Source organism: Mus caroli, chromosome 2 (assembly GCF_900094665.2).
Source record: "Mus caroli chromosome 2, CAROLI_EIJ_v1.1, whole genome shotgun sequence".
Taxonomy (NCBI): domain Eukaryota; kingdom Metazoa; phylum Chordata; class Mammalia; order Rodentia; family Muridae; genus Mus; species Mus caroli.
Genome location: NC_034571.1, coordinates 28,478,627 through 28,492,164, shown reverse-complemented (window position 1 = coordinate 28,492,164; position 13,538 = coordinate 28,478,627). Strand labels below are relative to the sequence as shown.

At 49.6% G+C, this 13,538-nt stretch overlaps 2 protein-coding genes across 7 annotated transcripts in view; both read right to left on the bottom strand.

The window, feature by feature from the left end:
* Ak1 (adenylate kinase 1) overlaps positions 1-1,386 on the bottom strand; it is a 13,728-nt gene extending 12,342 nt beyond the window's left edge. Inside the window, exon 1 of the mRNA XM_021155874.2 lies at positions 1,256-1,386. The gene's annotated coding sequence lies outside the window, so the exon portion shown is untranslated. The remainder of the gene's footprint in view (positions 1-1,255) is intronic.
* A 952-nt stretch (positions 1,387-2,338) lies between these two features.
* Positions 2,339-13,538, bottom strand: part of St6galnac6 (ST6 N-acetylgalactosaminide alpha-2,6-sialyltransferase 6) — a 22,797-nt gene continuing 11,597 nt past the window's right edge. For 5 of the 6 annotated variants that reach the window (XM_029474104.1, XM_029474101.1, XM_021155054.1 and 2 more), the window contains 4 exons: positions 10,653-10,832; positions 8,064-8,470; positions 4,517-4,624; positions 2,339-3,809 (listed from right to left, as the gene is read on the bottom strand). In XM_029474104.1, the coding sequence (XP_029329964.1) occupies positions 3,620-3,809; positions 4,517-4,624; positions 8,064-8,470; positions 10,653-10,832 (885 nt within the window). In that variant the 3' untranslated portion in view covers positions 2,339-3,619. Of the gene's footprint in view, positions 3,810-4,516; positions 4,625-8,063; positions 8,471-10,652; positions 10,833-13,538 lie in introns of those variants that run through there. The other variant, XM_029474103.1, reaches the window with a different exon arrangement.

Here is a 13,538-nt window from a genome sequence, read left to right as displayed (position 1 = left end):
TATAATAAATAAATAAATCTTTAAAAAAAAAAAGTTTTTTTGTGTAATTAGATTTATTTACTTCATGTGTATTTTGCCTGCATGTATGTATGTGTAGTGTAGTGCCCACAGAAGTCACGAGAAGGCTTTGGAGTCTCTGGAACTGGAATCTCAGGTGACTCTTAAGCACCACGTGGCAGCCCCAGTTGTGAGCTACAGTGTGGGTATTTGGAGTCGAACTTGGGTCCTCTGTAAGAACAAGTGCTTATAACCACCAATCCATATCATATCCCTAGCAGCCACCCTCACTCCCACCCCTCACCTGAACGTCTTTTTCTTTTCTCTTCACCTCCCCCCAAGGTGTGTCTATGTAGCCCTGGCTGTCCTGGAACTCACAATGTTCACAAAGACCTACCTGCCTCTGTCTCCTAAATGCTGGGATTAAAGGCATGCGCTACCCTGCTGGCTTTTATTTTTCATTTATGTGTATGTGTGTGTATCATGTGTGTGCAAGTATCTGTAAAGGCCAAAGAGGGCATCAGATGCCCTGAGGTGGGTGCTGGGAATTGAACCCGAGTCCTCTTGAAGAGCAACAAGCACTCCCTAACCACTGAGCCACCTCTCCAGCCCTCAGTTTCAGTCATTTTATAACCAGAAAATTCTAAAACACGAGCAAATAAAAGTGAAAGTAGTGGGGGCTGGTGAGATGGCTCAGTGGGTAAGAGCACCCGACTGCTCTTCCGAAGGTCCAGAGTTCAAACCACATGGTGGCTCACAACCATCTGTAACAAGATCTGGCGCCCTCTTCTGGAGTGTCTGAAGACAGCTACAGTGTACTTACATATAATAAATAAATAAATCTTTTTTTTTTTTTTAAAAAAAAAGGGAAAGTAGTTTAAAATACTAAAAAATCTTTTGAGGGCGGGGAAGATGGCTCAGCAGTTAAAAGTACACACTGCTGCTCCCAGGGAACCGGGTTTAGTTCCAGTCCCTCACAACTGCATGGCTCATAACAGTTCATAACCCCAGCTCTGGGAGAAGCCGACGCGTCTGGCTTCCTTGACCACCTGCACACCTATGTACATGCCTACACACAGATTAAATATTTTGAATACAGAAAGAATCCCGGGGCTTGGAAGCAAACCCCACTGTGGTGAGAGTGGGGGAGGGATAGATGACCCTAGGCCAGCCACACTGCAGCTCACAGCTGGATCCTCCATAGGTCAGCACCTGAAAAGGGACGGGACAGGACGGGTGGAACAGGCAGAACACCCACCTGTGGGCGAGCAGAGGCTCGTGGGAGAAATTCTACGCAGACACAGGATCCAGTTTCCCAGCAGCCTTTACATGGAGGTGGAAGTGTGCCCACAGGGGCTTGAGACACCACTAGTATGTCACTGGAAGTTTCCGGTCACCTCCTCAATAACTGCATCACAATGGTTGCCGGGTTCCTGGTCCCACCACATTCTGACCTCCCGTCTAGCAGCCTGTTGCTGCAGTCATTGAGGGCCACAGCTTTGCCACCCTCGGGAGGGTACTTCTGGCTGCTGACCCTGAGTAACTGGTCCCAGCTGACACTGTCTCACTGAGGCAACCTCATATGAATCTGTGGCATGCATCTGATGAGCCACACGAGACAAGGAACAAATAAATGTCTCTCTTGCCTTCCTGCCCTGGTGGCCCACCATCTTACCTGGCGCAGAGCCCAGGACAGCTCTCTTTTCTGACCCACCCCCTACCCCGCTTCCCCCAGCAGCCTGCCTCTGTTACACAGTCACCCTTTGTTAGGCTCTGCTCCCAAGGGTATCTTATCTGCTGTAGCAGGCTGTAATTTCCTCTCTGGAGTCAGGGACCCTTCACCTCCTGCCTGTCTAACTAAACAGCCCTTGTGCTAAGAGGCCAGCGGCTATTTATACAACCTGCCAAACTCACTCTACCTAGAAGGATGTTTTCCTGCCCTCAGGGCCTAGGTCCCAAGTGTTGACTTTTGGTCCCAGACTGGCTCTTTCCCTACATCCCTTCCCCTTCCTCTTTAGCCGCAGATGCAAGGCATCAACTTCTTTCAGCTTGTCAGAATTCCCCCTAGAACCCTGGTATCCTTCCCTCCCCAGACAGAACTCAGGCTGCTTGAGAGCAGGCATCTGCCCACTGTGGTCTCAGAGACAATAACCCTTGCTCAACATCACATATCACACCACATCTATCCAGTCTGGACCCAAGACTCTCCAGGCAGCTAAAACAGAAATCTGACACCCCCTCTTGCAAGCTCCGAACCCAAAGGCTGCAGCATGGTCCTTACGATACTCCCAACTGGGAGAGGGGCACAAGCAAAGAGTTCAGACTACAGACACAGGACACTGAGTTGGGCTTAGGCGTGTTTATTTCTGTATAAATCATTACAAAACCAGATCTGGGGCTGTCACTGCCCAACCCCCATTACCTTGCTGTGCAGGGCTCACTGCTGGCTAGTCCCCCCCAACCCCCAGTCCACAGCCTTTCTGGAAGCCCTTCCCTTGCAGGCTGTGGAAGAATGGGGGTCACCCACACCCACACCCAGTCCTGCCCTTAATAAAGTGCTTAAGCAAGGGACAGAACCCAGTCCCCATCTCTAGTCTCATCCCAAACTTGGGGGAGGATACTTCTCCCCAAAGCCCTCAGCATTTCCAGACAAAAACTTCACGAAGCCCTGGTGTGGCTGAGATACCCCTTCCTCAGTCCCAAAGGCTCCTTCGGGCAGCAGGGAATGCTCTCCTGCTGGAGGGTAGGAAGAGATGCCTGGCCTTTCTAGAGCCAGGCTAACGGCAGCTGGAGTGAGGGGCTAGAGAAACAGCTTCATGTTTGCCCCATTTCTGTCAGGATCCCCCAACCATGGGGGGCACTTGCACAAAAATACCCTAAAGTTTCTAGAAGGAGGCAGGGAAGGGTACCCCAGGCTCCCCATCCCCAGGGAGCTGAGTCCCCCAGTGAGGAATGGTAGCTGAGGAATTTACACTTAAGTATAACGGAGAGTGAGGGTCTCCACATACGGAGCTATGATGTCATCACAGCATACCAGAAAGACAAGAGGGTCTGTTCAAGGTCACTCAGGAAGAAACCGGGAACTGGACACCGCCTCCTACCTCCTAGGCTTCCCTACCACTCCTAGAACTCCACAAATCCTTTGGCCTGGCCTCCTGGCAGCCCCTCCCCCATACAGTAGCTCTGATTCTGGCAACTGTGGAGTAAACACCAAGTCCTCAGATCCTTAGGACAGGACCTCATTGTCCCAGCTAAGGAGGGAGTGATTTGGGGGCCCATTCCTGGGGCTCTGAAGCAAAGCCTTATGGGAAAAAACATGTCCTAAGCTTCAGATTGACTCAGAAAGACCCCTATACCCTGATAGACTACGCTCAGACCCTGACTAGACGAGAAAGACCCCCTGACACCCGATTAAACCATACAGAATTCCAAATCCCTGATTGGCCAAGAGATAACCCCAGCCCCGATTGGCTGGAGGAAAAAAAAACCCTCATCAAGGCCCTGATTTGATTGGCTGGGAAATACTCCAGCCAGCCTGAACTGGCTGGAAGATGGCCATGGTTAAATGGCTGGGCCCAGAGCCACTTCGTTTGCATCTGTCCGAGATCGGTGGACAGGATGGCTAGGTCCAGGAGGGGTGGGAGAAGGTGATACCGTAGAGTTGGGCCCAGGACGAGAAGACCTTCTTCTCGGTGATGAAGCGGTGGTGATTGCCCTTCCGGCTGTGCTCGTTCTGGATGTAGGTGACACACTCGTCCGGCCCCTTGGGTTCATAGTAGTGGTATGGCATGCGCTGCAGGCGGGGCCGCTGGCTGGGCATAGCAAACGGGGAGTCAGGGACAGGAGGACAAGGTGGATGCCTGTTAGGGGTCTTTTCTATCCCTCACCTGCTCCAGAGCCTCAGTGGGGTCAATCTCTGCTCTTCCCTGAGCCTCAGTTTCCCTATCTATAAATATATGGGCATATTATATACATGCGTGTGTGTGTGTGTGTGTGTGTGTGTGTGTGTGTATTAGGTTTTCAAAACCATTCAGTTTCCTTTAAACAAAATGTAACCTTTTTCTTTTCTCTACAGAGCAGCAGTGGAGGCTGGGGGTGAGGCAGTGGTTAAGAACTGGGGGCTGGGAAGCCTGGTACCCTGATAGCTTTTGAGACCTTAGGTCCCCTCATTAATACCTTCTCGATTCGTTTGCACTCAGGAAATGGGGGTGGTGGTGGTGCTGCAGCATTGTGTGAGGACTAATGAGGCAGGAGATGATGCTCGCTGCAAAGGTCAGCATTCGGCAGAACACAGCTAGCACCCCATGGCTCTCCATCCGGTTATTACCAACAAACTCAACTCAGCTTGGAGTGGAAGCCCCTGGGGCAGCTCCAAGAAGCCCACCTCTGCAGATCAGCATGAATACCATTCCACAGAGGCCCTCAGAGATACCCCACCCATGTCTCCAAACCTCCCGGCTCCACCCTGTAGTCAGGAACTGGGCACGGTCCCCAGGGGACAGTGGCCAGGGGAGCTCACCTGCAGTAGTCAGGAGGGACCATGCCATACACGTGCACATGGTCACACAATTCCACCGCAATCACCATGGTAAACCAGCCCGTGCTCAACCAGGAATGGGACTTTTCCCTGGGGGCAGAGAGGAGTCACAATGAAGGAACAATCAGGCGGGGTGGGGAGCAGGCAAGGAGGAACGAATGGTCAACCCCATGGAGGTTCCCAGCTCTACCCACCCACCGTCTGTTCAGGCTCTGCCTCTATATCAGACACTGGTGTACTACCCACTGTGGGGGCACTCATGCTGGCAAACGGGAGGGCACAGAGGAAACAGGGCATGAACTCAAGAGGCTAACTAAACAGGGCAGGCTGGGAACCTGACCATAAAGCTTGTTAGCTGCAGCTGTTCCTCCCCTGGGACAAAACTCCTGTGTGGCTACAAGTCAGAGAAGATGATTCGGTGATGAACACAGAGCAAGGCATGAAGAACAGCCAAGACCCTGGGGCTACAGCAGCCACCAGGCCTGGTGACTTAGGAAGCACTTGATATGTGTCTGAGCAGTGCTGTCACATTTGCACTGGAGTCCTTGGGTAGTGTGAAAAGCAGAATGCAGAATTTAATGTTGATTACATCTTTCCAAAAAAATATATGTATGCATATGCGTGTGTGCATATATAAAAATATATATTGTTGTTTTACTTTACATTTTACTCATTTGTTTTGAGTCAGGATCTTTCTCTGCAGTGCTGGCTGTCCTGTAATTCATGCCTTGTGTATGTCTGTGTGCATACACCATATGAATGCAGTGCTCACAAGTGCCAGCAGAGGGCATCAGATCACCTGGAAATGGAGTTACAGGTTGCTGTGAGCCAGCCGTCTGTCTCAGGTCCTCTGGAAGAGTGCAGGTGCCCCTAACCACTGAACCATCTCTCCACCCCTTACACCTTAAATTGGAAGTGTTTTGCATGTATTTGGTGGAAAGTGGCTCTTTTGAGACATTTACAAGGAAATGTAAAGTCTGACAAGTCAGTTAAAGAAAACAAAGATGACAAGAGTTGCCAAAGACCAGAAGAAAGGAAATGACTGCATTCCCTTATGGATGCAAAGGAGTCCACAGGTAACTGTATCTCTATCTCTACCTCTATCTCTGTCTCTATCTGTGCATTCACTTACAGATGCTAAAGGAGGAGTCCACAGATATCTCTATCTCTATCTCTGCATTCCCTTACAGATGCTAAAGGAGGTGTCCACCGATAACAACGTACATCAATCTGATATCCTACATGAAAGGGTCCGACTCCTTCAAACCTGGGGACTACCTAAGATAAGCAAGGTTGGCTGCACATTCTGCAAGTAGAACATTAAAGATGCTGCATCAGCAATCCTGGAGCACAGGGATGCAGCTCTAATGAAAGAATGTGTGCTTAGAATGCTTTGGGCCCTGACTCCCACCCCTAGAACTAAAAACTAAAACAACTAAACTAAACATCTTCTAGAAAGGGGAGGCTTGAGGCCCAGACAGTTTCAGCAGCGAACTCTACCCAAGACTTAAAGAAACAAATTCTGCACAATCGCACACACAAAACAGAAGCAGGGCGCTCTTCAATGTGTGACCCTGATGCTCAAACCAAGAAAGAACAACTACAGCAAAACCAGCCCGGGGTGAAACCCTAGCCAGTGCAATGGGCAGGAGCAAGGAAAAGACAGAGATTGGGAAGGAAGAAAGGAAACTGTATCTACAGAGAACATGACTATTAATATGTGAAAAACATCACAAAGAATCTACAAAAATCTAGAACTAGTGAGTTTAACAGTCAACAAACAAAAAACTCTTTTTTTTTTTTTTTTTTTTTTTTTACAAATTCCACACTTCCAATAGACTGGGGAGGGGGCTCAGTGGGTGACACACTGTGCAAGTGCTATGTTATCAGACTCTCAGTATCCACCTGAGTCCCAGGTAGGCACGGTGCCCATCTGTAATTCAAGTGCAGAGTGTGGGGACAAACGGGATACCTAGAAAACTGGCTTGCTAGCCTAGCCAGAGCAGTGAGCTCTGGGTTCAAGGGAGAGCGTCTGCCTCAGCATATAAAACAGAGAGTGATTCAGGAAGACATCTGACCTCAGCTTGGGCACTCTATACATATGTGTGCACATCTGCACACATGCACACTGGGACACGCCCACACATACATACACACAGGAAAAATAAACTAACAACAAATAGCTGTGAGCCAAAAACTAAAATTAAAAAGTATCACTTGACAGCCAGGGCTATCAGAGAAACCCTGTCTCAAAAAACCAAAACCAAAAACAAACAAACAAAAAAAAGTATCACTTGTAATAGCTACAAATCTTTAAAAATAATTAGGTGTAAAAGGAGGCTGGAGAGATGGTTCAGTGGTTAAGGGCACTTACTGCTCTTCCAGGAAACCTGGGATCACTTCCCAGCACCTATATGGTAGCTCACAGCTGCCTGGAACTCCAGTTCCAGGAGGCAGAACACCCTTTTCTGACCTCGTAAGGCACCGGGTATGCATGTGGTACAGAGATACATGCAGGCAAAAGGCTCATACACAGTGTCAAAAAAAAAAAAAGAAGGTATAACACTCCCACCACATGTATAGAAGCTGTAGGTTGAACATTTTTTTGTTTGTTTGTTTTGTTTTATTTTGTTTTGTTTTTCGAGACAGGGTTACTCTGTGTAGCCCTAGCTGTCCTGGAACTCACTCTGTAGACCAGGCTGGCCTTGAACTCAGAAATCCATCTGCCTCTGCCTCCCAAGTGCTGGGATTAAAGGCGTGCACCACCACTGCACGGCAAACATATTTTAAAATAACATTAAATTTAAATGTACCTACTATTATTATTTTGTCTGCTTTTTGACATAGCTACCATAAAACTGTAAATTACATGTGGCCCACATTGTGTTTATATAGGAGGGACGACTAGGCTTCTAGGGTTGAGTCAGAGAAGAGCATGTTAGGAAAGTTGTTTCCTAAGAACAGACCATGCTGGAAGCAAGGCATGCTGGGAATAGTCTTTAATGCCACATTAAGTGCGGCATTTTGGGAAAGAAGTACCACCTAAACAATGGTTCTCAACCTGTGGGCCATGACCTCTTTGGGGTCAAATGACTTCACAGGAGTCACGGATGGGATATCCTGCATATCAGATGTTCCGATTACGATTCATGACAGTAGCAAATTACAGTTATGAAGTAGCAACAAAAGTAATTTTATGGCTGCGGGGGTGGGGAGGTCACCACAACAATGAGGAACTTTATGTGTTAAAGGGCTGTAGTATTAGGAAGGCTGAGAACCACAGACTTAGGAACGGATTTAACACAGAGCATTCTGGGAGCCCCTGTTCCCTTGGAGTGGAGCATGCTGGGAGGGGAGAAGGGGGCGTGCTGAGGCCACGGCCAACACCCTGAAGGTGACCCACGTTAAGAGATGAAGAGAGCTGGGGGAACCTGACCAGAGGGTGGCAAGAAGTGACTAGAGCCTCAACAGTGCATGCTGGGCGCATCAGGCCAGGGATGACCGCAGTGGGCAGGCGGGAGGCTGGTACCTGTCCTTGCCCGTCTCACCCCGGAAGAGGTCGTCAAACTGCTGCATGCGGGCGGGAGAGACGGCGTAGGCCTCCATGTTCGGGAACATGAGGCCCGCCCGCTGGATGACGCGCAGGAGGCTGCCCTGGGGCTTCTGCATCTTGTTTGGGGGTCCCCAGAAGATGAACACCGTCTCAGGGGTCCGGTTGACAAATTCCTGGGGCTTCCGCAGCACACGGAACACACTGGAATGGGCCACTACGCGGAAGGTGGTTTTGTTTCCGACGTCGGCCGAGTAGCCAGAGGTGGGAGCATCGTTCATGCGGATGGTGCACTCAGCCCGCTCAATCTCAGGGCCCAGTTTGGTGCCCAGTAGGTGGCTGGAGCTGGTGATGATCACACACTGGTTGCACCGGGACGGCAGCGTCTGTGGGGCAAGGAGGGACACTATCAGGGATGCTCTATGCAGGGTCCTGTGCGCTACACAGCCAGGCTGGGAGCCGTTGCAATCTTTCAAAACACATTAATTTAGGTTCTGCAGATATTCCTAACTAGCTAGGAACAGAGCTAAGGACACACACACACACACACACACACACACACACACGCAGCAGAGGCTCTAGAGATCCCACCCCTTCTTGAGGCAGTTATGGACGCTGGGGGAGTGGCTGAAGGAGGGAGAGACTGACGAAGAGAAGACAAGGGGGGAGTGAGATCATCGAACTACATTATATGTATCATAAAGATGTTGTAGCCGGGCGTGGTGGCGCACAGCCTTTAATCCCAGCACTCGGGAGGCAGAGGCAGGCAGATTTCTGAGTTCGAGGCCAGCCTGGTCTACAGAGTGAGTTCCAGGACAGCCAGGGCCACAGAGAAACCCTGTCTCAGAAAACCAAAAAAAAAAAAAAAAAGTCGTAAGAAAGCCATTATAGGAGTGGATGGGGGAGGGGAGGTGACAGGGAGGGATGGGGGAGAGGTAGCAAGAGATCAATCTGTTAAGTAAATAACTTAAAAAAAGAAAATAAAAGAAACCCATTAATTAATATATGCTAATAAAAAACTAAAAAACAAAACAAGAAAGAAGCTTAAGTTGGGGAAACAGACAGCGCAATATACACTAGGAAAAAGCATGGTGGGCGGGGAATGAAGAGTTGGGACGTCTTCAGAACTGTCTGTAGAGTCACATCTGAAGAACAAGTTACCACTTAGGGAAACCTGTTCCAGGCCAGAAGACCAGCAAGTGCAAAGACATGGGGTAGCACACTGAGAAACAGGAGACAGACTGGAATCCAGCCCTGTGCAGAGAACGCTTCCTCCAAACACACCAAGCCTACATACAAATTCTCCATAGCCTCCAACAAGCTCCAACTCTGGAGACACAGCTCCTCTACCTCGTCTTCTAGCCATCAGGCGGAGAGAAGTGACAAGCCAGACTCAGACGTCCTCACCTTCAAACCACCCACACTCAGCGGTTCCACTTTCTCCCCTTCTCTCCCATCCCTCGTAACACCTATTACGGGTCCTTTGCCAGGGAGGGTGTGCCCAGAGCCAACGGTCCTCCACTAAATACACAAAGCCTCTGACAGCCTGCATGTGTGAATCTCACAGGTACCCAGGGCAAAGAGAGGTCCCCAGAGATGACATGGTTAGCCAATCGGTCCATAGAGGTCAGAATGCTGAATCCTAACTATTAGACTCCAGTCGTTCACCTTTCTGAGTAACTGCACCCCAGCATGGGCTAGGAGTCTTGGACCCTCCCATGCCTGTGGTTTTAGCCGTGATCACCTCATCTCTTCTACAGAGAAAACAGCACGGCTCAGCTGTCACTCGACACAAGGCAACCAGTATCGTTCCTGATTTTGTTTCTCCAGAACCTCAGCGGTCTCCTCCCAAGCTTATTGGGTGTGTCCCCAGAGAGCCATGAAAACCAGAAGTCTAACTCAGAAGATGAATATTGTTTTGAGACAGGGAAGAATCTGTGTAGCTCTGGCTATCTGAAACTTACTCGTAGACCAGGCTGGCCTCGAACTCACAAAGATCCGCCTGCCTCTGCCTCCCAAGTGCTGGAATTAAAGGTGTGCGCCACCACGCCCAGCCAGAAGATTTTTTTTTTTTTTCAGAATTACATGTGCAAGTGTGCATGTGTGTTTGAGGGGGAGGCATGCCACCACACACACACGTGTGGAGGCCAGAGGACAGCTTGCTGCAGTCAGTCTTTTCCTTCCACTATTGGGTTCCAGAGATTGACCTAACTCAGGTCATCAGGCTTGGCAACAAACATCTTTACCTACTGAACTATCTCACTGGACCAAAACATGAAACTTTTAACACTAGGTAGGATCCTAGAGAGAACGAAGGCCTGCTACAGAACACTTGTCCAAGATCCCACCCTGAGCAAAGGGCTATAATCTTAACTCATGGGCCTCATCCGTCCTCTCCTCTAAGGAGGCATATGGGTATTGGAAAGAAGAGTTGGGAGGCGGGGCTATCAGGGGTCAGGGAACGCCCTGAGAGTTTGGGGCGGGGCTATCAGTGTTCGGGGAACGCCCTGAGAGTTGGGAGGCGGGGCTATCAGTGTTCGGGGAACGCCCCACAGGAGTTGCTCAAACCTTGTTGCCGAGGATAGGGAAGTAGGCGCTGGAGAAACTCCACTTCTTGAGGTTAACTGGCCGACGTGTGCGGCCCCGCAGGGAGCCGTAGTGGAAGACCTCGTTGGCACTGTTGGAGCTGTAGAGGATGAGGATGGTGATGAGGGCAAAGAGGATCACAAACACTGCTGACCGCTGCTCCTGGAGAAGGAAGAGGCCATTGTGGGTCCAGGCACACACAAGAGGCTCAGTGCCTCAGCTGCCCACAGCCCAGCATGCCCCAGACACCACGTCCTCACCTGGCAGTCACCCCTACCATGCTCTTTTATTTGCAAAGGATTGAGCCTAGGGCCTCACGAGGCAATTAACCTCTCATCTTAACCTCTTCTTAACCTCCATTTTTTTTTTCTGTATCTTAACCTCTTAACCAATTAACTCTCTTTCCAGTCCAGTCATGTTGCTGCTGCCCCTTCAGTTTAGACCTGTACTGAGTGCTAGAGCTGGGTCTATCTCAATCCCAGGCGCCTGGCTGAGGCCCGCAGAAGGTTCTCAAGAAGAGAGGCCAACATGGTGTCACACACTTAACACCCCCACCCCCCACCCCCAGGGCTCTGGAGGCTGGGGCCTGAGAATTGCTGTAAGTTTAACGTTAGCCTGGGCTACAGGGTACAGGAAATGAGTGTCTGAGAAGGCTTTGCTGGACTGAATTGGGTGACGAGGTTCCCTAGGGGATGCCTAGACACAGGATGGGGGAAGGGACATCCAAATGCAAGTTCATGTCTTCCCCTAATAGTAACTCCCCATGAGTTGTCAGTGTACAGCTGGCTCAACACACTTTTGGGTTCTGGAGACTCAACAAAGAAGCATCAACAGTGTCGTCAGGCCTATAACGGTTGTACCAGCACTGAACATTTATAGGCTTCTTACCTTGTTATTAGTTCCTAACTTTGTGATTGATTGATTGATTGATTTTAAGAAAGTGTCTCACACAGCCCAGACCATCTCCAACTCACTGTGTAAGAAAAGTTGGCTCTGATCTACTGATCCTCTGGCCCCCACTCCTAAATGCTGGGATGGCAAGTCTGTGCCCCTACATCAGCAGCTTCTGCTGCATACACTGAATTAGGCATTATAGGTTATCTAGAGGTGGTAAACTATAGAGAGCATTGCCTGGGTTATATGCAGTGACTAAGCCATCCCGTGAGAAGAACTTGAGATTACATCCTTGGATTTCTGTTTTCTCGGAAATCCTGGAAGCAACCTCTTATAAATACGAAGGAATTTGTCACTTCTCGCTCCATGTTCCTGTGTTTTGCCTGCTTGGTGAAAATGGATCTGGGCTCTTTTAAGTATTTTCCCTCGCCAAAGCGTTTTAAGGTTTCTCGGTAGAGGGCGCTGGAGAGACACTGAAGGAATATCAACAAACTGGGCAGGACCCCCTAAGTTCCTTTAGGGGTCTGAGACCCCCAGATTATGGGGACCACAGATTATGTGAAGCGCAGCTCCTCCAGGGCATTCAACTACAGCTAGCCCTCAGAAGCTATAACTTCCCCTTTAAAAGGCCGTGTAGTAGAAGGCGAGTGGGCTACAGCTGTACTGTCTCCCGCGGGGCTTGTGGTTCCGCCCATGGGGCGGGGCCTACACCAGGTCCTTAAACCCACTCACTGCAAGTAGAAACACTGGAAGGGAGAAAAGGCTTCTAGCACACGCAGTCTGCTCAGCGACATCCCAGCTGAGCAACAAGTGCAGGACCGAGTGTGTCAATTGTCTCCTCTCAGCGGAAACAGCTCGCTGGGAGCTGAGGGCCTTGGTCTCGTCCACTATTACTACAGTATCATAATCAAAACCTCAAACTTCAACGCACAGGTCCCACTAAATGCTTTTAGCATTTCTGCATCACCAAAATTCAGAAAGACCCAGTCTAGGAGCTGGGGGTGTGTTCAGTTGTTAAGAGCGCTCAACTAGCATTCGGGAAGCCCTGGTTTTGAGTCCCAACATTACATAAACTAGGCACGGGAGGAAAGGGCTCAAGTCCCAGCACTCAGAAGGTGGAGGCCGGAGAATCAGGAGTTCTAGGTCATAAGACCAGCCTGGTATCTACCTGACCTAGCACACACAATTTTTTTTAACCATGACAAATTAGAGAGCTGCTTATTTCCTTCTGGTTGTTTGTTTTTTGAGATAAGTCTCTCCACTTGGCCCTGGCTGTCCTAAAATTCATTATGTAGACTAGGAACGTCCAGAGATCTACCCATCTCAGCCTCCGGGAGTGCTGGGACTCCGTGCACTTGACATCATGCCCGCCTGCCTCACAACCATTTCTTAATTGTTCCAGTTCCTGTTGCTCCATGCCCTGCTGCCATTGAGAATTCTGTACTGAACTATCCCTGTCAAAGGACTGTGCTGCCCTCCTAGACTCAGGTTACCACAAGCATCTCACACTCTGCCATGAAGCCTGTGGAAAGGTTTTGGGGGGGTCATACACATAGTAGGTGCTCAGAAAATAGGAACAGCCGGGCAATGGTGGCACATGCCTTTAATCCCAGCACTTGGGAGGCAAAGACAGGCAGATTTCTGAGTTTGAGGCCAGCCTGGTCTACAGAGTGAACTCCAGGACAGCCAGGGCTACACAGAGAAACCCTGCCTGGAACAAAACAAAACAGCCCAACAAAACAACAACAAGAAAGAAAGAAAGAAAGAAAGAAAGAAAGAAAGAAAGAAAGAAAGAAAGAAAGAAAGAAAGAAAGAGAAAGGGGCTGGTGAGATGGCTCAGTGGGTAAGAGCACCCGACTGCTCTTCCGAAGGTCCAAAGTTCAAATCCCAGCAACCACATGGTGGCTCACAACCATCCGTAATGAGATCTGACTCCCTCTTCTGGAGTGTCTGAAGACAGCTACAGTGTACTTA